This window comes from Phallusia mammillata, chromosome 8 (assembly GCF_965637545.1).
Source record: "Phallusia mammillata chromosome 8, kaPhaMamm4.hap1.1, whole genome shotgun sequence".
NCBI classification, from domain to species: Eukaryota; Metazoa; Chordata; class Ascidiacea; order Phlebobranchia; family Ascidiidae; genus Phallusia; species Phallusia mammillata.
In genome coordinates this window covers 13277049-13295137 of record NC_137259.1, presented here as the reverse complement: position 1 = coordinate 13295137, position 18089 = coordinate 13277049, and the positions used below count along the sequence as shown (strand labels likewise).

The 18089-nt window shown below is 36.6% G+C and overlaps 1 protein-coding gene across 3 annotated transcripts in view; it reads left to right on the top strand.

The window, feature by feature from the left end:
• The window catches only part of LOC145204236 (disco-interacting protein 2 homolog C-like), a 32453-nt gene that overhangs the window by 6209 nt on the left and 8155 nt on the right, over positions 1-18089 (top strand). For 2 of the 3 annotated variants that reach the window (XM_080076721.1, XM_080076720.1), the window contains exons 3-22: positions 7384-7509; positions 7705-7833; positions 8302-8462; positions 9442-9583; positions 10262-10444; positions 10836-10894; positions 11754-11798; positions 12000-12133; positions 12769-12848; positions 13441-13628; positions 14045-14168; positions 14747-14927; positions 15155-15251; positions 15583-15676; positions 15782-15901; positions 15972-16086; positions 16218-16348; positions 16765-17009; positions 17311-17438; positions 17605-17719. In XM_080076721.1, coding sequence (XP_079932847.1) covers positions 7384-7509; positions 7705-7833; positions 8302-8462; positions 9442-9583; positions 10262-10444; positions 10836-10894; positions 11754-11798; positions 12000-12133; positions 12769-12848; positions 13441-13628; positions 14045-14168; positions 14747-14927; positions 15155-15251; positions 15583-15676; positions 15782-15901; positions 15972-16086; positions 16218-16348; positions 16765-17009; positions 17311-17438; positions 17605-17719 — 2597 coding nt within the window. Of the gene's footprint in view, positions 1-7136; positions 7231-7383; positions 7510-7704; positions 7834-8301; positions 8463-9441; positions 9584-10261; positions 10445-10835; positions 10895-11753; positions 11799-11999; positions 12134-12768; positions 12849-13440; positions 13629-14044; positions 14169-14746; positions 14928-15154; positions 15252-15582; positions 15677-15781; positions 15902-15971; positions 16087-16217; positions 16349-16764; positions 17010-17310; positions 17439-17604; positions 17720-18089 lie in introns of those variants that run through there. The other variant, XM_080076722.1, reaches the window with a different exon arrangement.

Sequence of the window (18089 nt, the reverse complement as noted above, 5' to 3'; positions counted from 1 at the left end):
CGAAATGTCCAAGCTAAGTCTCTATCACTGAGAAATACTTTCCCATAGTGGGTCCCACGACAGGCGTTAAATGGTCTTTTGCCAAAGGCAATTACTGCAGACACTGGCGCGCCTGTTTTAACTGCAGCAATTTGTTCATCGTTTATCGATGTTTTGGTTGTCAATTGCTTTCGAAAGGGCAACTAGTTCGATTGGCTATTGGAGTGGCGACCGTTTGACAAATAGCCGGCCGTGTTCGCTTATCAATCTTACAACATTTTTCCAAGCTGCTTATCATTTATACCAGTGGGTCTTGTTTAAGTTGTAGACAGATAACAAGTTTAGCCATCAGTCGTTTTACCTGCCTAAGCAACTACACTTGTTGGTTTGCCATGCAGTATGTGAATCTACAGTCATTCGATGTTGGAAGCGTACAACGTAGTTAGTGTCTTTTGTCAGTTTAAATTGAAATTGTAGCACATATTTGATGGTCGGCAGTAGCAGGAAATAGGTCAAATAGTTTGAAACAGTTTTTGGGGTTAGGTCGTTTGAATATACCTTGTTAAATCAGTTATGTCACTTTCAACCTCAAGTTCATTCTAAACGCTTAATTGGACATTGGAAGGTTACAAAGTGTTAACTGTTAACTGACTTTCTGAGACAGAGGCCAAGTTGCTGAATTCAGAGAATTTTTTTATTATTTTTATTAGTATCAATGCATTATGTGTGAAATATCAAACAACGTACTTCATCCTACAATTGTCAACACCTGGTCCAGAAATAAGATTTGCCTTTTTCGGTGCAGTCGTAACATAAACATACAAGTCCAATCGTTTTGACCCGCAGGTGAATCCTTTCAAACGGAACGCGCTTTGTTAACACGATCTGGCACGCGAAAGTTTTGCTATTATATTCGCTCCGTCATAACGTATGAAAGCCGCCTTTTGTGACAAGTTGTCCGGGCCCTGGGACACGACCCTATGTCGTTAACCCACAGTGGTATTTTGACTCCGATCATGGTGTTTTGCTTTGTTAAATGAGCGCTACGTTGCATGCGCCAGTTACCGACAATACACGGTCTACTTTCATAGCCAATAATGCGAAAGCTAAACCTGCCTTGTGGATAACATTATATGCCAACGATTGCTGAAGAATGAAAAAGCTGTCAGTGTTTGTGTATATAAAGGCATGCACTTTGTTTGATGTTAATATTACTTTGCGAAGTTTTTAAAACGCTGCCGTCTGGTTAAATTTGTCAGTTTAGCCGTCTTTCTTTGCCCACCAAACGGTGTATTTTATGAGCTTTGCACAATTAGTATGTCGTTATTTCGCTACGCCGAAAATGGAGTCAAAAAGTCTAAAGTGAGTGTTTTTACATGCAATCATATGTGACAGAGCAGTAATTGAGCTTTTTGCGAACTTCAGGTTTTGGCATAAAAATGTCTGTAATCCCGTCTTTGTTGTGCAATGCCCAACCAATGCGTTGAACGGTTGAGAGCAAGAAGCTGCGTTCAGCTAGATTCCAGGGTGCTGTGCTTGGAATGCGACGTGTTTCAGATAGCTTACTTATCTCTTTTGCAGTGAACTTTCAAGCTGGCGCAATAGTTAATAAACCATGTCCAGCACTGTCAATATTTAGGTTTTGCGTGTCTGGATTTGCATGGAAAAATAAGCTCGTGTAAAAGTTTTGTGTGTTTTTTGTCACGCAATACGCTGGGAGGTGTCAGTATGTTCTGTGCGTCTGTGATAATGATGTGATAATCATTTTAGCTTGCAAATACGACACGCCATGCCTGTTACATGCATCTGCGATTGTGTTTAGAATATAAACATTAGCCCATTTTAGGGAAAGGCGCTTTGCTTTTTTTCCGCTTGACAATAAACAACACAATTAAATGTGATTTGCACAGGGTTCCCGCGGGCATGGAAAACCTGGAAAGGTTATGGAATTTAAATTTGTATTTTTAAGGCCTGGAAAAGTTTTGAAAAAAGCCAACTTTTGCAAAAGTCCTTGAAAAAGTATGAAATTCGGCGCCTGTTTTACCCTGAAAATGCCAGTTAGAACTTCAAACTGCCTAACGTTTGTATATTCGTTGCAAGTATGGTTTGGCTACATATACCAAAGCCCCTTTACTAGTTTTACGATGAGAATTGCTCTATTTTTTTTCGAAAAAGGTTATGGAAATTTGGGGGTTTTTCTTGAAAAGTTTTGGAAAAGTCATGGAATTTATGAACGAAGATTGCGCGGGAACCCTGTTTGCATAAATAGCATGTGACAGGCGTTTCCAAAATCCCATTGTTTTCTGTTTTCTTGCTCTTCAGCCAAACGCCCGGGGTCAATCGAGTTCGTCGAACGCGGGCTTTCTGGGGCAACGTAACATTTAACAACAGTCGTCAAGCTGTTTAAACGATGGTAGTAAGCGTCAAATTTTTGACATTACTATGGCCCGCGCTAACCGCTCCTTTAGTGGAAAAGGTGCGGGCAAACATGTAAACAGCCACAGAGGTGTTGTCTGCTAGTGATGTAACGGCGTTTGCGTCGAAATAAAACCCAGCTTACCTGAAAATCCGATGTCAATAAGGCGGTGTCAGTCGTCAACAGGCCCAAACGCAGAGCTTAGCTGCAGCAAAAGACTGGAAGGAAAAAGCGGATAATTATTTTACGAACGATCTTTGGCACGTTTTTGGGATTTTCCGAGTTGTTCTGGGTGATCCTGATATTACAGTTGTCCTCATTCATTTTTTGTATTGACCGCGAAGGGCTTGTTTGTTTTTAGCTAGTGCGTATTGTGGTGTAAATCTCCAGGAAACGGTGCTATAGACCAGTGTTTCCCAACCTATGGGTCGCGACCCAAAGTTGGGTCGCCTGAAAATTCTGTTGGGTCGCCGTTTTTTTTAACAAAAACATCTACTATTTGACTTTGTTTCGTAGTGTTATTATTTTATTTCCCAAGACTTTAAATTGTTGCCAAATAATAATTTTGCGACAACATGATGTGATAATGAGTAATTCTGTTTGTGGCGTCATAAAATATATGTTAGATCACTGTTGAGCGTTGTCTGGCTGATAATGCTTTGAACCAGTTCTCAAGTTCGGGCTAAATGGAAATGTTTGGTCGATAAAACGATTATTATTTGTTTGATAATTTATTTTTTTCAAAACTGGCGTAGTAATTTTTAAAAAACTTTCGTGATTTAGAGACAAAAATACAACCAAAATAGTAAGAAGGTATATGTCCATGGGTCGCGAGAGACCACAAAACAAAATTTTGGGAAGTATTTGGGTCGCGTCAAAAAAAGGTTGGGAACCACTGCTATAGACAAGTCAAGAAGTCTATTCATTGCGCGAAGGGCTCATTTGAGTATTTCCAGCTTCTCAATCGATTCATCGAACCGTTTAGTCGGAAGTTTCGACAGTCAATCGCCAACGTCAATAATAGCTTTCAAAGTGGGGAGTGTGGGGAAAATAAAGAAAGTGGTAATACTTGCAAATCGGTCCTAACCTTTTCTAGAAATGCGTTTTTTTAATCTTTTTGTTTCAATTTTCACAGAAATTTTGGATATGTGTATTTGAATAAATATTTTTAGCCACTGCTACAAGCACCACCGCAAATGTAGACAGTAGGTAGAGCGAGTAGAGATGTGAACAGTAGAGTAGCGAGCTTTTTTTTAGTATTCTGGTGTCAATTTTAACATAAGTGTATAATATGTGTTTTTGAGTAAATATTTTAAACCACTGGTACGCTCCACAGAAAATGTGAGCTGTAGAGATATATAAACAGAAAATGTGGTCAATAGGAAAGCATTATTCCGTATACATTCCTTCCGAATCACTACCAGTACAGGTGGAGCTTAAATTCTTGGTTGGTGGCCATCCGGGGCAGGCTATTCCTTCATTACACTTGGGATTGAAGCCAGGCGCAGAGTTGCCCGATCACACAGTAACTGATAGTAAAGTGCACTAAAGGTTAATGTGATACCGGTCTCTTGCTTAACTTGCGGCATTGCAATGCTGAACTATAGGCAAAGTTCTTCAACGTACTTACCAGAGCGTTGATGGAACTCTTGTTTTGGGTTGTTTTTGAACAGTTGTTTGTTGAACAAAGTGGCTTGCAAGGCGTTACGAAACATGTTCGTTTCGCATGAACAACGAAACGAGAGACCATGCATATGGTGTACAGTAGCAAGGTCTAAATTCCCGTATTGGACACAGAAGAGGATCACTTCTCGACGGTTGTATTAGGTGATTGTAGTTGTTTATTGGAAACTTCCTACACGAGACCTTATTGGCTTTAACCTCTTCAAGAGCAGCATAATTTGTTTACACTTGAAACAAGGCAAGTTCGAATTCGTAAGCACTAGGCGCAGTTCCTCGTATCATATTGCCCACCCTACTCCAAATTATACCCACGAAATACTTAACGCCTCTTGTCTGTACAAAAAACGCCACAATGCTGCCAAGCTATTACTGCAGGGGACTTTGATTTGACGCAAAACAGATGACCGCCTTCCTGTACTGACCGGTTTTTCCGATGACCATTATTTTGGTCAGTGAAGTTTGGACGGAAATTAGATTAAGGGGAGCCAATATGAATGGTAGCCTTGTTTTAGTGTTTGAAGATATTAGCGTGTTTTATCTGTTTGGTAGCGTTTGGAAAAATGAATTTCGTGTGTTCTTTGGTCTGTGTCTTGTCCATTGGCGCACGGCCAATTTACATTTCAAGTAACTTGATTAATAGTGGCTTTTAGTATATCTGGTCTTCGTCCAGGAAAGTACTAGCCCTCTCAGATGTGTCTTGTTCATTTTTGCGCAGTGGTAACGACAACATATATAGTTTGATCCAAGTTGTGATTCGGGGTTTTTGTTCGTGATCGTATCAAAACAATAAGTTCGCTTAATCACTGTGGTCAATAAATCGTTTCCATATTTTCGCAGAATATTCGTGCACAATGCATACTCGAAAGCAAATTAGTCGCTGCAATAACTAAATCGGTTCTGAAAACTGCATTGTGGCAAGAGTTGCAGCGTTTGGCGTTCATTAAAAAACTGTTTGTGACCTATGAATGTACATCACCCAGTTTTGTTAGGACTTCACCACTAATGTATATTCTGTATATCACCTTTGACGCCAATTGGGGTCGTTATATTTCTCATTTAACTTATGAACAGATTGGTACATATTGTTCAAACTGTTGGTTATTCACTTCATTTTCAGCAGTTTTAAGATAGGAAAGTCAACGCCAATACACTCTCGTTCAAATTTCTAGACACAGCCACATATCCCTGTATGGTTTTCTTCCTGATGCGGTCGGCTTCGGGCGCAGTGCTCCGCGCTCTAAGTACGTATTACGTGTACACAAGGACGCTCATGACCTAATTTGCGTCATTGGAAAGCCGGCCCTGATCTCTACAGTACGAAGCGCGCCAATCGTTTGGATTACGAGTCTGTTATGACTGTCTCAGTGCGGAAATGGTTATGACGTTCCCCTACCCTCTTCGCTCGTACATCTTGCCACTTTGAAGTCATAAGTGAAATAACCGTGAAATTGTGTGTCGGCTTTTGGCTCGTAAAACAGCTAGTCAAGTTGTCGTGGCAGCTTTACTATATTCCTTCGAACACACGCTTCCTTTTTGCTGTGTGTGTATCCTGTGTAGCATAAGTTTCATTGAACGTTTGAATGCGTTGTGCTGTATTGAAAACCTTTGCCAAGGTGTCTATTATTCGGCCTTTATGATTAACTTTATTGATTTGCAACATAAGTCTTTGCCAGTAATATGGACATGTGGTGTTAATAATGAAGTAGTCCCATTAAAAGGTAATAGCTCCTTGGTTGCCTGTGTTTTTTGAGGTAACTTTGCGTTTTTAAACGTGTGTGTGTTTTGCTGCACGCAGACTTTGATTTAATGTCAGCCACCCAGCAAAGGTAAATTTTTGCGACCGGCCTATCATGACAAATACCCGCGCGCATTTCAGGAATCAAAGTTTTGTTTGGCGCAACACTGAAAAAGGCCTGCGGGTATAATTTCATTCATTTGAAACAGTGACTTATACGACAGGTCAGAAATTGATTTGACATTTTCCGTTTGTTGCGGTTCACGGTATTCAGACGTAAAAGGCATGCGCTGACTATACATTATATGCGCTGGAGTTTAGAACGTACATAGCAAGATTGTTACTGTTACCGTGTGTGCATGTTTCCAACTACATAAAACTACAGCATCTTTGCAGCATTTAAAGCTGTACCAAACAAGCGCAAAGAAATCTTAAAAGTGTGAAGATATTTTTCCCCAAGCGGACTTTATTGAAACAGACTTGGTGTTTCAAGGTTGTGCCATGTTAAATATATCATCAGCATTGTCAGCGTTTGTACTGTGCTGTTAGTACCTAATGGCTGGAAACGTTTTTATCTTACGGTCCCTGTCAATTTTGCTATTGACAGAGTAGCCGGTTGCGGTGTTTGCGGGCTACCACTGTTGTTGTCTTACGGTCGGCTCTGATGTTGGCGTTTTTCCCTAGTACCGTTTGAACTGCATTGTTGCTTATACGCGCTGCGGCAGAGTGAAAGGCCCAGCGCGCTAATTATTCTTATTATCACGCACCGACGATCCATTTACACTGCCTGTGGGCCCTGAAATGACAATGGTTGGCCGCTCTCGCTTATGGAACGAATCTACGGGCGCGAGTGAATAGCGTTTTAAACAATTAGCTCGTTGCTACTTTCGGCAAAGCGCTAGCAGATCGGCATTGGCTGTGCACAACATTGGAGCACTGCTGTGACTTTCAACACAAAAGTTTTAAGCTTTGCTTCCAGCCATGTGATTATGTCTGCTCTGTTAACTGCATTAAGACTAAATCCTGTTTTGAAGTTGAAAGATTGTCAGATTAGTTGCTAGGGTCTGTGTATGTTGTGAAGTCCTCGTGTACGCTTTGTATTTTAGTTATGTGTTTTTGTTTAATTTTATCTTTAGGAAGAAGTTTAGTTTGGTCAGGACAGTGATGCTATGTCAATGTATTGTGAATGTGTCTTTCAGAGATTCATACATACAAACTCCCTAGGCCATATACACACATGTTGTAGCAGATGATATAATGTGCTTTTTTGTGTATTGTGGTATGATCGTTATGTTCTAAATATTAATTTTCTCCTGATAACCTGGCATATATATGTTTTAGGTTTAGTGCTGTTACAAATTTGTTTAAATTACATTTGAATGATCTGTTTGTCATCACATGACATAATTCAGAAAAAGTAAGAAATAGTGATTGATTAGTATAAGCACATCTCTCTTACTGACACTTGGTACATCTTAATCCAAGACTTTGCATTGGAACTGTTTACTCAATAAGTTTTTGATTTACAGTACTAGTGATGTGTTTTCATGTTGTATATAACTTTTTTTAGTGTTGGTCAATGAAAGCAAAGCCCGTCCTGATCTGAATAACGGCTCAAATGCGAACCGACAAAGAAACACCAAGGCAGCAATGAGCAAGCGAAGACATTCTCGTCGAGATGATCGTTACCGTTCAGGTTTGCAAACTCTGGCATGTTAAGAATGCTCTTGCTATCAGCTATATGGTTTTCCTAAGATTTTTATTGGTGAAATTAGAAAACTACTTCATGAAAGTAATTATATGTTTTCTGAAACAATCTGAAACAAGTCAATTAAATTGATGATCATGTGTCATTATGTTTTTATACTGGCCTAACTGTACATTGTTACAGATGCGCATACTGAAGCCGTTCTTGCAGCACTTGCAAAGCGTAAAACAAAACGCATCCCTGTCCTGCCAATTCCAGTGAAACGACAATCACTGATGGTGCATGGTGTGGAAACAAATATAGAAAGCTCGGGTGAGGCTGTCACATGTTTATGAATTTTATGTAATGGAAATTTTATTGACAACCATTTGCTATGATTGTAAACATACTGCTTGTATAGCTTTACTGTATGCTGTTTCATATTGCATGTTTAATTTCTTGAAACTGTTGATGGTAAAAAATTGTGGTGTAGCTACTCACACACGAACTCACAGAACAAAAGTTTGTGAAATTCCGATAGGTGGCACAAAGAGTATTCACAAATATTTAAAATGCAAGTTGTGTAAAATATGCTGACGGTTGGGGCTAATTAGTGTCAGGCTAAGGTTTCATATGTTAAACTGTTAATTTAAATAACTGTGCTCTTTATGCCGTCTATCGATATTTATCAAACTTTGTAGTGTGAGTTTTTATGTTAGTCCCCAAAAATTGTTAGTCAGGTTTATTGTGTTTCTGCTAAAATTTGATTATGTTTTTGTGACCATTGGTTTTGTTTTGCAGATGATGACTTGCAAACTGATGTATCAACTGGCGATGATGATGGCTCACTGACAAGACGGAGCAATGACTCTTCATCGCCCTCTAGTACTGCTCCCTCTCCAGTTACTGGTCAGAGGGTCCCACCTTCTCTTCATCTTAACCTCCGTGAACATATTCAGCAGGTGGCAAAAATATCCCAAATCACAGTTTTTAGAACCCTCTTAACAGTAAACAAATATTATGTGTGATTTTTCTAATCCATTTGTGCAAGAGTCAAAGCAGCACATACTTTGACATGAATAATTTACAGGCTTAACTTCTTTGCCCAGTTTCAGCACTTCCCCTCAATTGGCCTCAGAAAAGCTAATACATTATTCACACCCCCACTTTAGTTTGCAAAACTCATTATCTTTTAAGTAGCCTAGGCACATAAGTCTTAAGAGCTACAAAATGTAAGAAGTTAAAGCTAATTTTACACACACAATCTTTGTTCTGTTGATTTTATAAATTATCTTCATGTACCAAGTTTTAATACTTTCTTATTTAGCCTCAATAAATTTTATTTAAAACACTAAATGCAGATCTGTTCAAAAGTTCAATGATGAAAATAACAGCCCAAATAGATGTAAAAAGCGGCATGCTTTATGTTCAAATGTTTCGGCAAATGCTCATGCCATAATCATGGCCCTTCATATCACTGATGATAGCATAAGCATTTGCAGAATCATTTAAACCAGGGGTGTGCAACACCTTTGTTACTGTCTGGCCAAATACAATAGCCAAAATTAGATCGCGGGCCGCACCTATGTATAACACAAGGTGATTTTACTTTGTTGCTTACCAAATATTCTTAACTACAACTAAAATTCGCATTTGAATCACATATTGCCTGGTCGCAGAAAAATAGTATCGGGCGCATTAATTTGCTCAAAAATATATAATAGTTGGACTCGTTTGTCAGTCAATTTGAAATTCAAGCGTCTCCGTGGGCCGCACAACCTTTTTTTTTCTTCCTGATTTAAACAATAAAGCATGTCCCTTTTATGTTTATTTGGACTGTCATTTTTATCTTTAAATTTTATTTAACTTCAAATGTAAAAATAGCAACAGGCAGCTCAACCAATAATTTTTTTTACAATAATTTTTTTTAATGTTTTAAAGCCAATGAAGAAGTCTGATTCCAAAACCATGGATGATTATTCTCCCGAAACACGACCTTTTACGATCACGTCATCATCAGCAAAACCACCCCCTACACCATTAACGAAGAAGCTGGCTGATATTATGCCACAAATTCTCCCTGGTAAGATGTTTCTGTATAACATTTGTGAGTCATATCACATGACCAAGTGCATCATGGTGTTAGTCATATGACAAATCATCTACACAGCTTATCGTTAATTTTAGCAGCAGTACATTTCATCATTACTGTGTCATATGTTGATTGCTGTTATGGGTTTTTGACAAGCCAGAACAACAACAAAAAATTTGTAACTGATAAAAGCATTAATTTTGTCATTACACAACTTTCTTAAAAAAACGAATTTTTACACAATGTATTTCATTTCCACATTTTCATTGCTGAAAACAGTTTTTCAACAGAAAGATATGTTTAAACTGTATTTTCCTCATATAGTTTACCTAGAACAAACCAAATAAGTTTGCTAAATCTAAATAATGTTGGCCCAGCAAGAAGTGAAAACATAGTAAATTTACAACAGCCTGGACTTCTACAATTTTGTTGGCTTAGTCCATTAAAGTTTGACATAATAAAGCAGCAAGTGCTTTTGATTTAATTTAGTTAATATTAAGTTGTAAAAACAAGATACAGGTTTCCCTACAAAGGCATTATCAGTATCATATACTACAAACAACAAAGGTTAAATATAGGGAACAGGTGCAAAAGCAAAAAAAGTGAAACAGTAAAAACAAGTTTCGGTTGAAAGTTATCTTAAAATTTGTTTGTTTATTTTAATTTTAGGAAGTCGTCCACTGTCACAAAATTTGCCTCCGGATGTTGCCAACATCACTATGTCTGCAAACTCTGGTCCTCCTGCATCTTCAAATAGCAACTTTTCACTCCATGGTGCAGAAGTTACTGAAGCTCTACAAAAGAAGGTCCTTTCATCGCGCCCATCCGTGGGAAGCATCAATGATGAACAAGGTTAAAAAAATCAAAAGTTTGCAAGTTATAGCACTTTCCTTTGTACTAAATAGCTGTATGTCAAGTTTGATTGGAATTTTCATCCACAAGAAAAACGTTTACTCAAAAAAATGTATTTTTTCATTCAGGACCTAATTGCTTTGAATTTGAAAAACTTATTTATACTATTAGTAATTATTTTAATGAGAAAAATAACGTCCAAAACAAAAACAGACGTAAAAAATTGACATGCTTTATTATTCAAACAGTTCGGCAAATTTGTTGCACCTGTTTATAACCACCTGGGTCACATAAACAATAGCATGTTGTCTATGGCGGCTGTTATATTCCTCATTAAATTCATGAACAATTTGTGTATGTTGTTTCAAAACATTTATTTATATTCATGCAGAAAACATGTCGGTTACAAAAGTCTCCGATAAGATTCAGCAGCTTCTTCTCACACTTAAGGTTGGTTTGTTAAAATTTCCCAAAATTCTGCATGATTTGGTTCATCAATTCATATGATCAACAAAATTGTAATTGTTTGTTGAAAACAAAATTGTAGTTATTTTGTTGCGATACAATCATGCACATAATCGTTTTTAGTATTTAATTTTTCATGCTAGGAAATATATTGATTGCTGCAGTTTTATAATCTAAGTTGGATTGCTTTTAATCAAAAAATGTTAATTGGTGACTTACCCAAAAGTAGCATTAGATAAATGTCATGAGATCTTAGAAATACCTAAATATGTTTACACAATAAATATCTGCATTAGAACGCGTTCCAAGTTTTGTTTTCCTAAAGTGCAACACAAAATTGTAATTATTTGCCTGCACAATATGCATAAAACTGTTTAACCACAGGATGATGTACAAAGATCGTATACGGATTACAACACAATTTTTGCCCAGGTTTTTAAAACAGGATTTTGTGCCGAGTCCTTCATTTAATTTTAGTGCCATTTCTCACTGTGCTTTCCAGTTTTCAGCAGGCTTTTAACATGAGCAAAAACATTTATTTGGCTGTTATTTTGTGTTTAAAAGTTACACACAAGCTGCCATCTTTACATCTGTGCTTCTTTCTTAGTTTCAAAATTTTCCACAAATTTGGATTGTGATTATAATTTCTGTTTTTCTGAAATATATTTAGTCTATTCTTTTTTTTTAAATATTGTTTTGCAAAAAAAAACAAAAAAAAACTGATTTTATTTATTTTGTTTTGATTCTTCTTAGGTTTTTTGCAAAATTTTATTTTACAACTTTAAAAATGACCTGCTTGATGCTTGTGTGAGATTTTTCTTTAAAATTTTATTCTTGTTTTCAGAGACCAAAGAAAAAGCCTTTGGCTGAATATTTCCAGGATGAACAGGTTAGAATCTTACCTAAGTTTTGGTCTAATTTATACCAACGAATACTGCAACCTAGCTGCCAAAAATATTACTTTTGTGTATGTTCAAATGGCTGTTGTGCTAAATTATTAAAAAAAATTAACGATGTTTTTAATGCATGTAAGTACGCAATAAACAGTTTTTCTTCCAAATACATTTCAATGGTGTTCTATGTACAACAGGAAGAACTACTAGAGAACACTACTGTAGACGAAAATGCACCAAAACCAGAAGGTCCTGTGACAGCAGTAAGGGAAGGAGAACCCCTCCCTAGTCAGACCAATATACCACACTCCATCGAAGCTGCTATTCATAGGTTGGCAGATCCATCAGACCTCTGTGTTTTGTTTTGCAGACAGAAATAAATCAACACTGTGCTTATTATTCATAGAGGCCTGATGCCTAATCCCGCTGTTGCAACCATTTCCTTTACAGCTAAAATATAATTAAATATACATGATTAGAAATTGCTGTTTTTATTTTCCGAATAATAATTTTTGACACTCTTATGCATAAACCTGTATAATGGTTCGTTTCATAAATTAAGGCCACTTTGTCAGCAGGAAAGAATGGTTGCACTTGATTTTGTAATTCTTGTTTTGTTGTATATTTAGAGGTATTGTCATTAAAGTTTCATACAAAGGAATTTTAACATACGCAAATAAACTCCTGTTTACATATTTTGTCCAACATACTTCGAAAATGTAAAAGAGAAAACAACCAAATTATTGAAGTAAATGACCTGAAAAAATTGTTAGAGTTAAAACAATGCAACCATTCAATTACATTTTTGCTGGTCTCACCCATTTTACACCCCTTGTGGACATTTTTATGTGTGCCTTTGGAAATGCTATATTAATAAATACAATCTTTCATGCAACCAAATCTAAAAATTCCTACCCACGTTCCAAACTCTGTTGCATTATAGCTTGCAATATTTGTTTTTCTCAGATGTGGCAGTGCAAATCCCAAAGCACCCTGTCTCACATCTGTCGACTTGAATGGAAAAACCGCGTACACTCTAACATATGGTGCGTGCAGTGATTTTAACACAAATAATTATGTTTTTTGCCTGTTACAAAACCAGAATTAAATAGTTAATGTAAATTTTTTGTTTCCTATTAAAGTCAGTTTTACTCTTTAGTATATTCAACATTGGCGTCTTAATATTAATCTTTTACAATTAAACATTTTTTTCTTTATCAATGTTAAAATAGGGTGCACATTGGGTTGTAACTCTTTAAAAATGCCTTATGTTTGCCCTTCAACCCACAACACAGTGCTTAAAGAGCGCATGTAGTTAATCATTACCACATTCTTGTTGATCAAGAACAACATCTTGCTGGGCAGTGTTATTGGGTTTTAATGAACGCACCAAAATAGTCATCACAGACAACTCATCATGTTTTCAATGTGTCATATTGCAAGTTGTACAATCAAGTTTTAGTGTCTTAACATACATACAAAAAGTACTTTATAATTGTACATTGTTTGTTCAAAAAAGCCTCTATAGTTAACAGTTTGATCTAATTCTAATTTGTTTTTTAACATTTTTCATTTCAAACCTTTTTCGGGCCACTGTACCTTTAACGTTATTGTACACTTTTATTTTTATTTGCTCAGGTAAACTTTTATCCCGTATGTATCGTGTGGCTTACACCCTTCTACATAAGAGACATGGACTTCAAGCTGGTCAACGTGTAGCTTTGGTGTTTCCAAACTCTGAACCTATCCCATTTACCTACTCATTCTATGGATGCTTGTTAGCTGGGTTGGTTCCAGTGGTAGTCGAAGTACCAATGTCATCAAGTGTAAGTTCTTTATAATTTGTTTAGTGGATTAGATTAATTTTGGGGTTTGCAAATTCATTTTTTAACTTTTGTTATTGGTTTGTAAGCAGTTGCAGTATTCAACATGAAGAGCAGATTGGTTTATATGAAGCTAAATGTAGGATGATTTTCCTGGGTGCCACTGTGCAGTATTTTTAGTGATTTCCTAACTTTAAACTAAAAGTAGTAAAACAATATTGATTTAAGTACAATTGGTTGCTTTGTATTTGAAATTACCTAACCTGTGCAGGTGGCCTTAGCAGGAAAATCAATACAATAAAGCAAAATAAAATATGGCACAGTCCGACAGAAACGGCTGCTTTTACAGTATCTAACAAAGTTACAACTCTTCAACTTTTTAATTACACACACTAACACTCGGTAACCAATTTTTCTAGGACCCTGGCAGCTCTCAGCTTGGATTTCTGCTGGGAAACTGTGGAGTTAAGGCAGCGTTAACCACTGAACATTGCATGAAGGCTCTCCCTAAAACAGAGAAGGGAGAGGTGGCACACTTAAAAGGTATTTGCTTGTCTTGTTTCATTTACCACAAGAACAAGACATCTTAAAAAAGATGTACTTTCTCATACTTGATGTCTTATGTAGCAATTTTTGTCCAATCAACTCCTATCTAGACATCTAGTTCTAGGACAGTGATTGCTAACCCTTGGTGTTTTAAACACTTATGTAGCTCCAAACACTAAACAAATTACACTCATGTGCATTCAAACAAGTGCAAAAAGCACATGTTTAGGATTGCGGCTCTACAGTGTCATACATTTATGAAATTATTAAATAAACGAAACTTTCAGTTTCAAAGATTGGTCCCGTGTTCTAGGATTACGTAAAAGCAAAAACTTCTTTACACATAGATTTTATCAAGATGATCTGTGCAGTTATTTTCCAAGGCTTCCAAAAAAGGCCTGCTTACGTTAACTAAAAACTATTTAATGATGAAAATAATGGCCCAAATAGACATAAAAAGTGACAAGTACATTTGCAGAAATGTTTAATCAAACAATATGGGCCGTTATTTTCATCATTAAACTTATGAATAGATCCATATGTAGATTTCTAAATTTATTATGTTGTTTCACAAGGTTGGCCACATCTTCAGTGGGTCATGATCGACTCTCGGAACCTCCTTAAAAATCCGTCAGGCTGGGAACCTGCTGGTCAAAGTGTGACCAATCAGCTCGCTTATATTGAATACAAAACCTGCAAATTGGGGAGTATGGTGGGCGTGGTGCATACCAGAGCAGCTATTCATCGGCACTGCAGGTTAGACTTTTTACCTTGTGTTTCACATGACTCATTGGCCTTGTTGCATGCTCAATTGAACACCCTTAATTTGTCCTTTCAGTCAAGTTTCAAAAACAGTATTGTGTCAATTATTGGAACAGTTGCAGTTTCGGTACAATATATCACTCCAAATGCATACCGTATCTAATAAAAGTAAAGTACATGGTATTGGTCTCTTTTGTCGCCTAAAAAAACTTATTTTTTAGATCGGTGGTTGGTGCTTTGCGATACAACCCAGGAGACATAATGGTCAACCTTCTAGATTTCAAACGGGGAATGGGGCTTGTGCATGGAATTCTAGCTGTAAGTTACTTTCATTTCATTATTTTCCAAATGTCTACTTTCCCCCATTGTTCAAAAAAGTATGTCAAGACATGAAATTAATTTTGTTGTCTGACTTCCTGGTATTACATCACTGCATCTCATTTTACAGTTACAACTATTAATGTCCAATGTTCATATTTAGCATTAAGGAAGTTTGGCCACAGGAAGGCACAGACTACAAACAAGTAATGCAGTTGGTGCCTTTTGGGGGCCAAAACCTCTTAATGCTAAATATACTTAATTGTTTCTACATATTTTTTGAATTTACAAAAAAATATGTATTATATTTAATGTTTTTGCATCTTTTCAGAGTATGTTTAGTGGGATGCATGTCTATTGCATTCCTTATGCATTGATGAAACAAAACCCAATTCAATGGCTGAACATCATCACTAAAAACAAAGGTACATCCACTTTATCAGTTCAGCAAGTACTTTTATTGTCATACAAGATAGCAGTCGTTTTTTTTTTCTGTAACAGTGGTTTCACAGTATATATTTTTCTTTTAGCCTCCATAGCCCTTGTGAAGTCGAGAGATCTACACTGGACCCTAGCAATGCAACGAGACAATGCAAATGTTAACCTGAAAACACTAAGAATGATGTTGATATCAGACGGAGCAAATCCATGTAAGTTTTCTATTTATGCGTTGGGTTTAAAAGGTGTCCAACAAGTAAAAAAATAACTTAATTTTTTCAGGGTCAATTGGGTCATGTGACATGTTTTTGGCTGAGTTTGAAAAACGAGGTCTTCATCGCAATGTAATATCTCCATGTGCATGGTCTTCGGAAGCACTTACTGTATCAATAAAACGGTAAGATTTTTTCAAGTAATACATATACAAGCTGTTTATGGCTCATAAATCTGTACAACGAGTGTAAAAAATCTTGGGTAGGTCAATTTTTGGGGGTTTGGTTGCTAAATGTACAAGTTCATGTGTTACAGACCAGCTACGGATGCGCACAGGACAGCCTTATCGCTTCACGACATGTCGCATAATGTGATACATGAAGAAACTCCAACTAGCCAAACACCATCTGTTGTATTGCAAGACTGTGGGAACATTTTGCCTGGATGTAAGTTTGTTGTTTTGTAAGATATTTACATGTTTTTCCATGTAATGCTGGTTAGTGGTTGATCTTAACTTTGTAATATCATTCTTGAATAGCTAACCCAGATATCTTCAGATGTTTTAGGTAGTAAGCTAAAATATGTATTATTCTTGATAAGCTAGACCAATTTTCTGCGTCAGTTATTCCATTTTTGTCATTTTTTACAAATCTAACATAGGGTATCATTTTTGCACCAACGCTTCGACGTCCTATGCAGGCTGCCTTTATCAGGGGGAAATAGCACTAACTGCACAGTGCAGGATAAACAAAGGAAAAAAAGTACAATTGCCAAATGACCTCTATAAAGTTGATATTATGACAGGCAGCAACAGCTTATATATAGAAAACCATACTGAACACTGTTCTGTGTTTATTTGCAGGTAAAATGGCTGTTGTAAGAATGGAAGGAGAACCCAATCTGTGCCAGACTGATGAAATCGGCGAAGTTGTTGTCTGTGCAAAACCTGGAGATACGCCAGTTAACGGGTCATTAGGTTCATGGTACTATGGACTTAAAGGAATAAGTGAACGTGTGTTCAAGTCCCATCCGGTGGATGAAAACAACCACAGACGAAGAGAACAAGCTTCATTTGTCAGAACTGGTCTTGTGGGATATCTTAATCCAGTAAGTTTCAACATTTAAATTTCCCACAAACAGAGTAATGTGTTAAAGAGGTAGCTTAGATGAACACATTCATACTAAGATTGCCCCTGCAGCACCTATGCAGACCAGCGATCATGGCATACTTATATATAAATCATAGTAAGCCAGGCTAATGTGGCATTTCAAACTTTTGTTGAAAATTTTTACTGTATTCACAAACTTTATTTAATTAAAAAAGTTGTTTATTCAAAAGCATAATTTCAGAGTAGTTGTGTATACGGAATACATCTTTTAATTATCTTATGACAAAAACTTGTTTTAGAGTGGAAGGTTGTTCGTGACAGGCAAAACTGATGGACTTATTCAAATTTCTGGGAGAGTTCTCAATGCAGATGACATTGTAGCAACTGTGCTTGCTATCGAACCCATCAGATTTGTATACAGAGGAAGGTATGTACTTTCAACTTGTATCCTATGTTTCACACAAAAAGCATAGTATTAGATGCATGTTCTTAAACTAGTTACCATGATTAATCAATATAGGCTAAGTTCTTAGCAACTGGTATTTGTAGTCTAGTGGTTTTTGTTATTGGTAAAATAATTTATCTTTTTGCAGAATTGCTGTTTTTGGCATATCAGTTTTGAAGGATGAACGCTTGGTTGTTGTGGTTGAACAAAAACCTGACTGCAGCGAAGACCAGTGCTTTAAATGGATGAGCAATGTTATTCAAGTAAGTGGATTTATTTTATTCAAACACCATGAATAGGTTTCAGCAGTTGTTTTGCAAAACCCATTAGCAACTGAAATTAAATATCAGTTAGAGAAACCTGTCAATAAAATATTGATTTTACAGAAAAAAATCTATGCCTAAAACATAAAATTGTTTGTTTAAATCGTTATATATTACAGTTACATGTTTTCGCCAAGCTTTCTGAAGACATTTGTTTAGGATAACTAGGTTAACATGATAAGTGATATTTTTTTCATTTAATAATTATGCTTACTGGTTACTGCCATGGTTCTTAACTGGTGGTACATAATGACTTTTTGGGTGGTTCACAAGACGTTAATTATTTTTGGTGATAAACTGCAAATAGTTG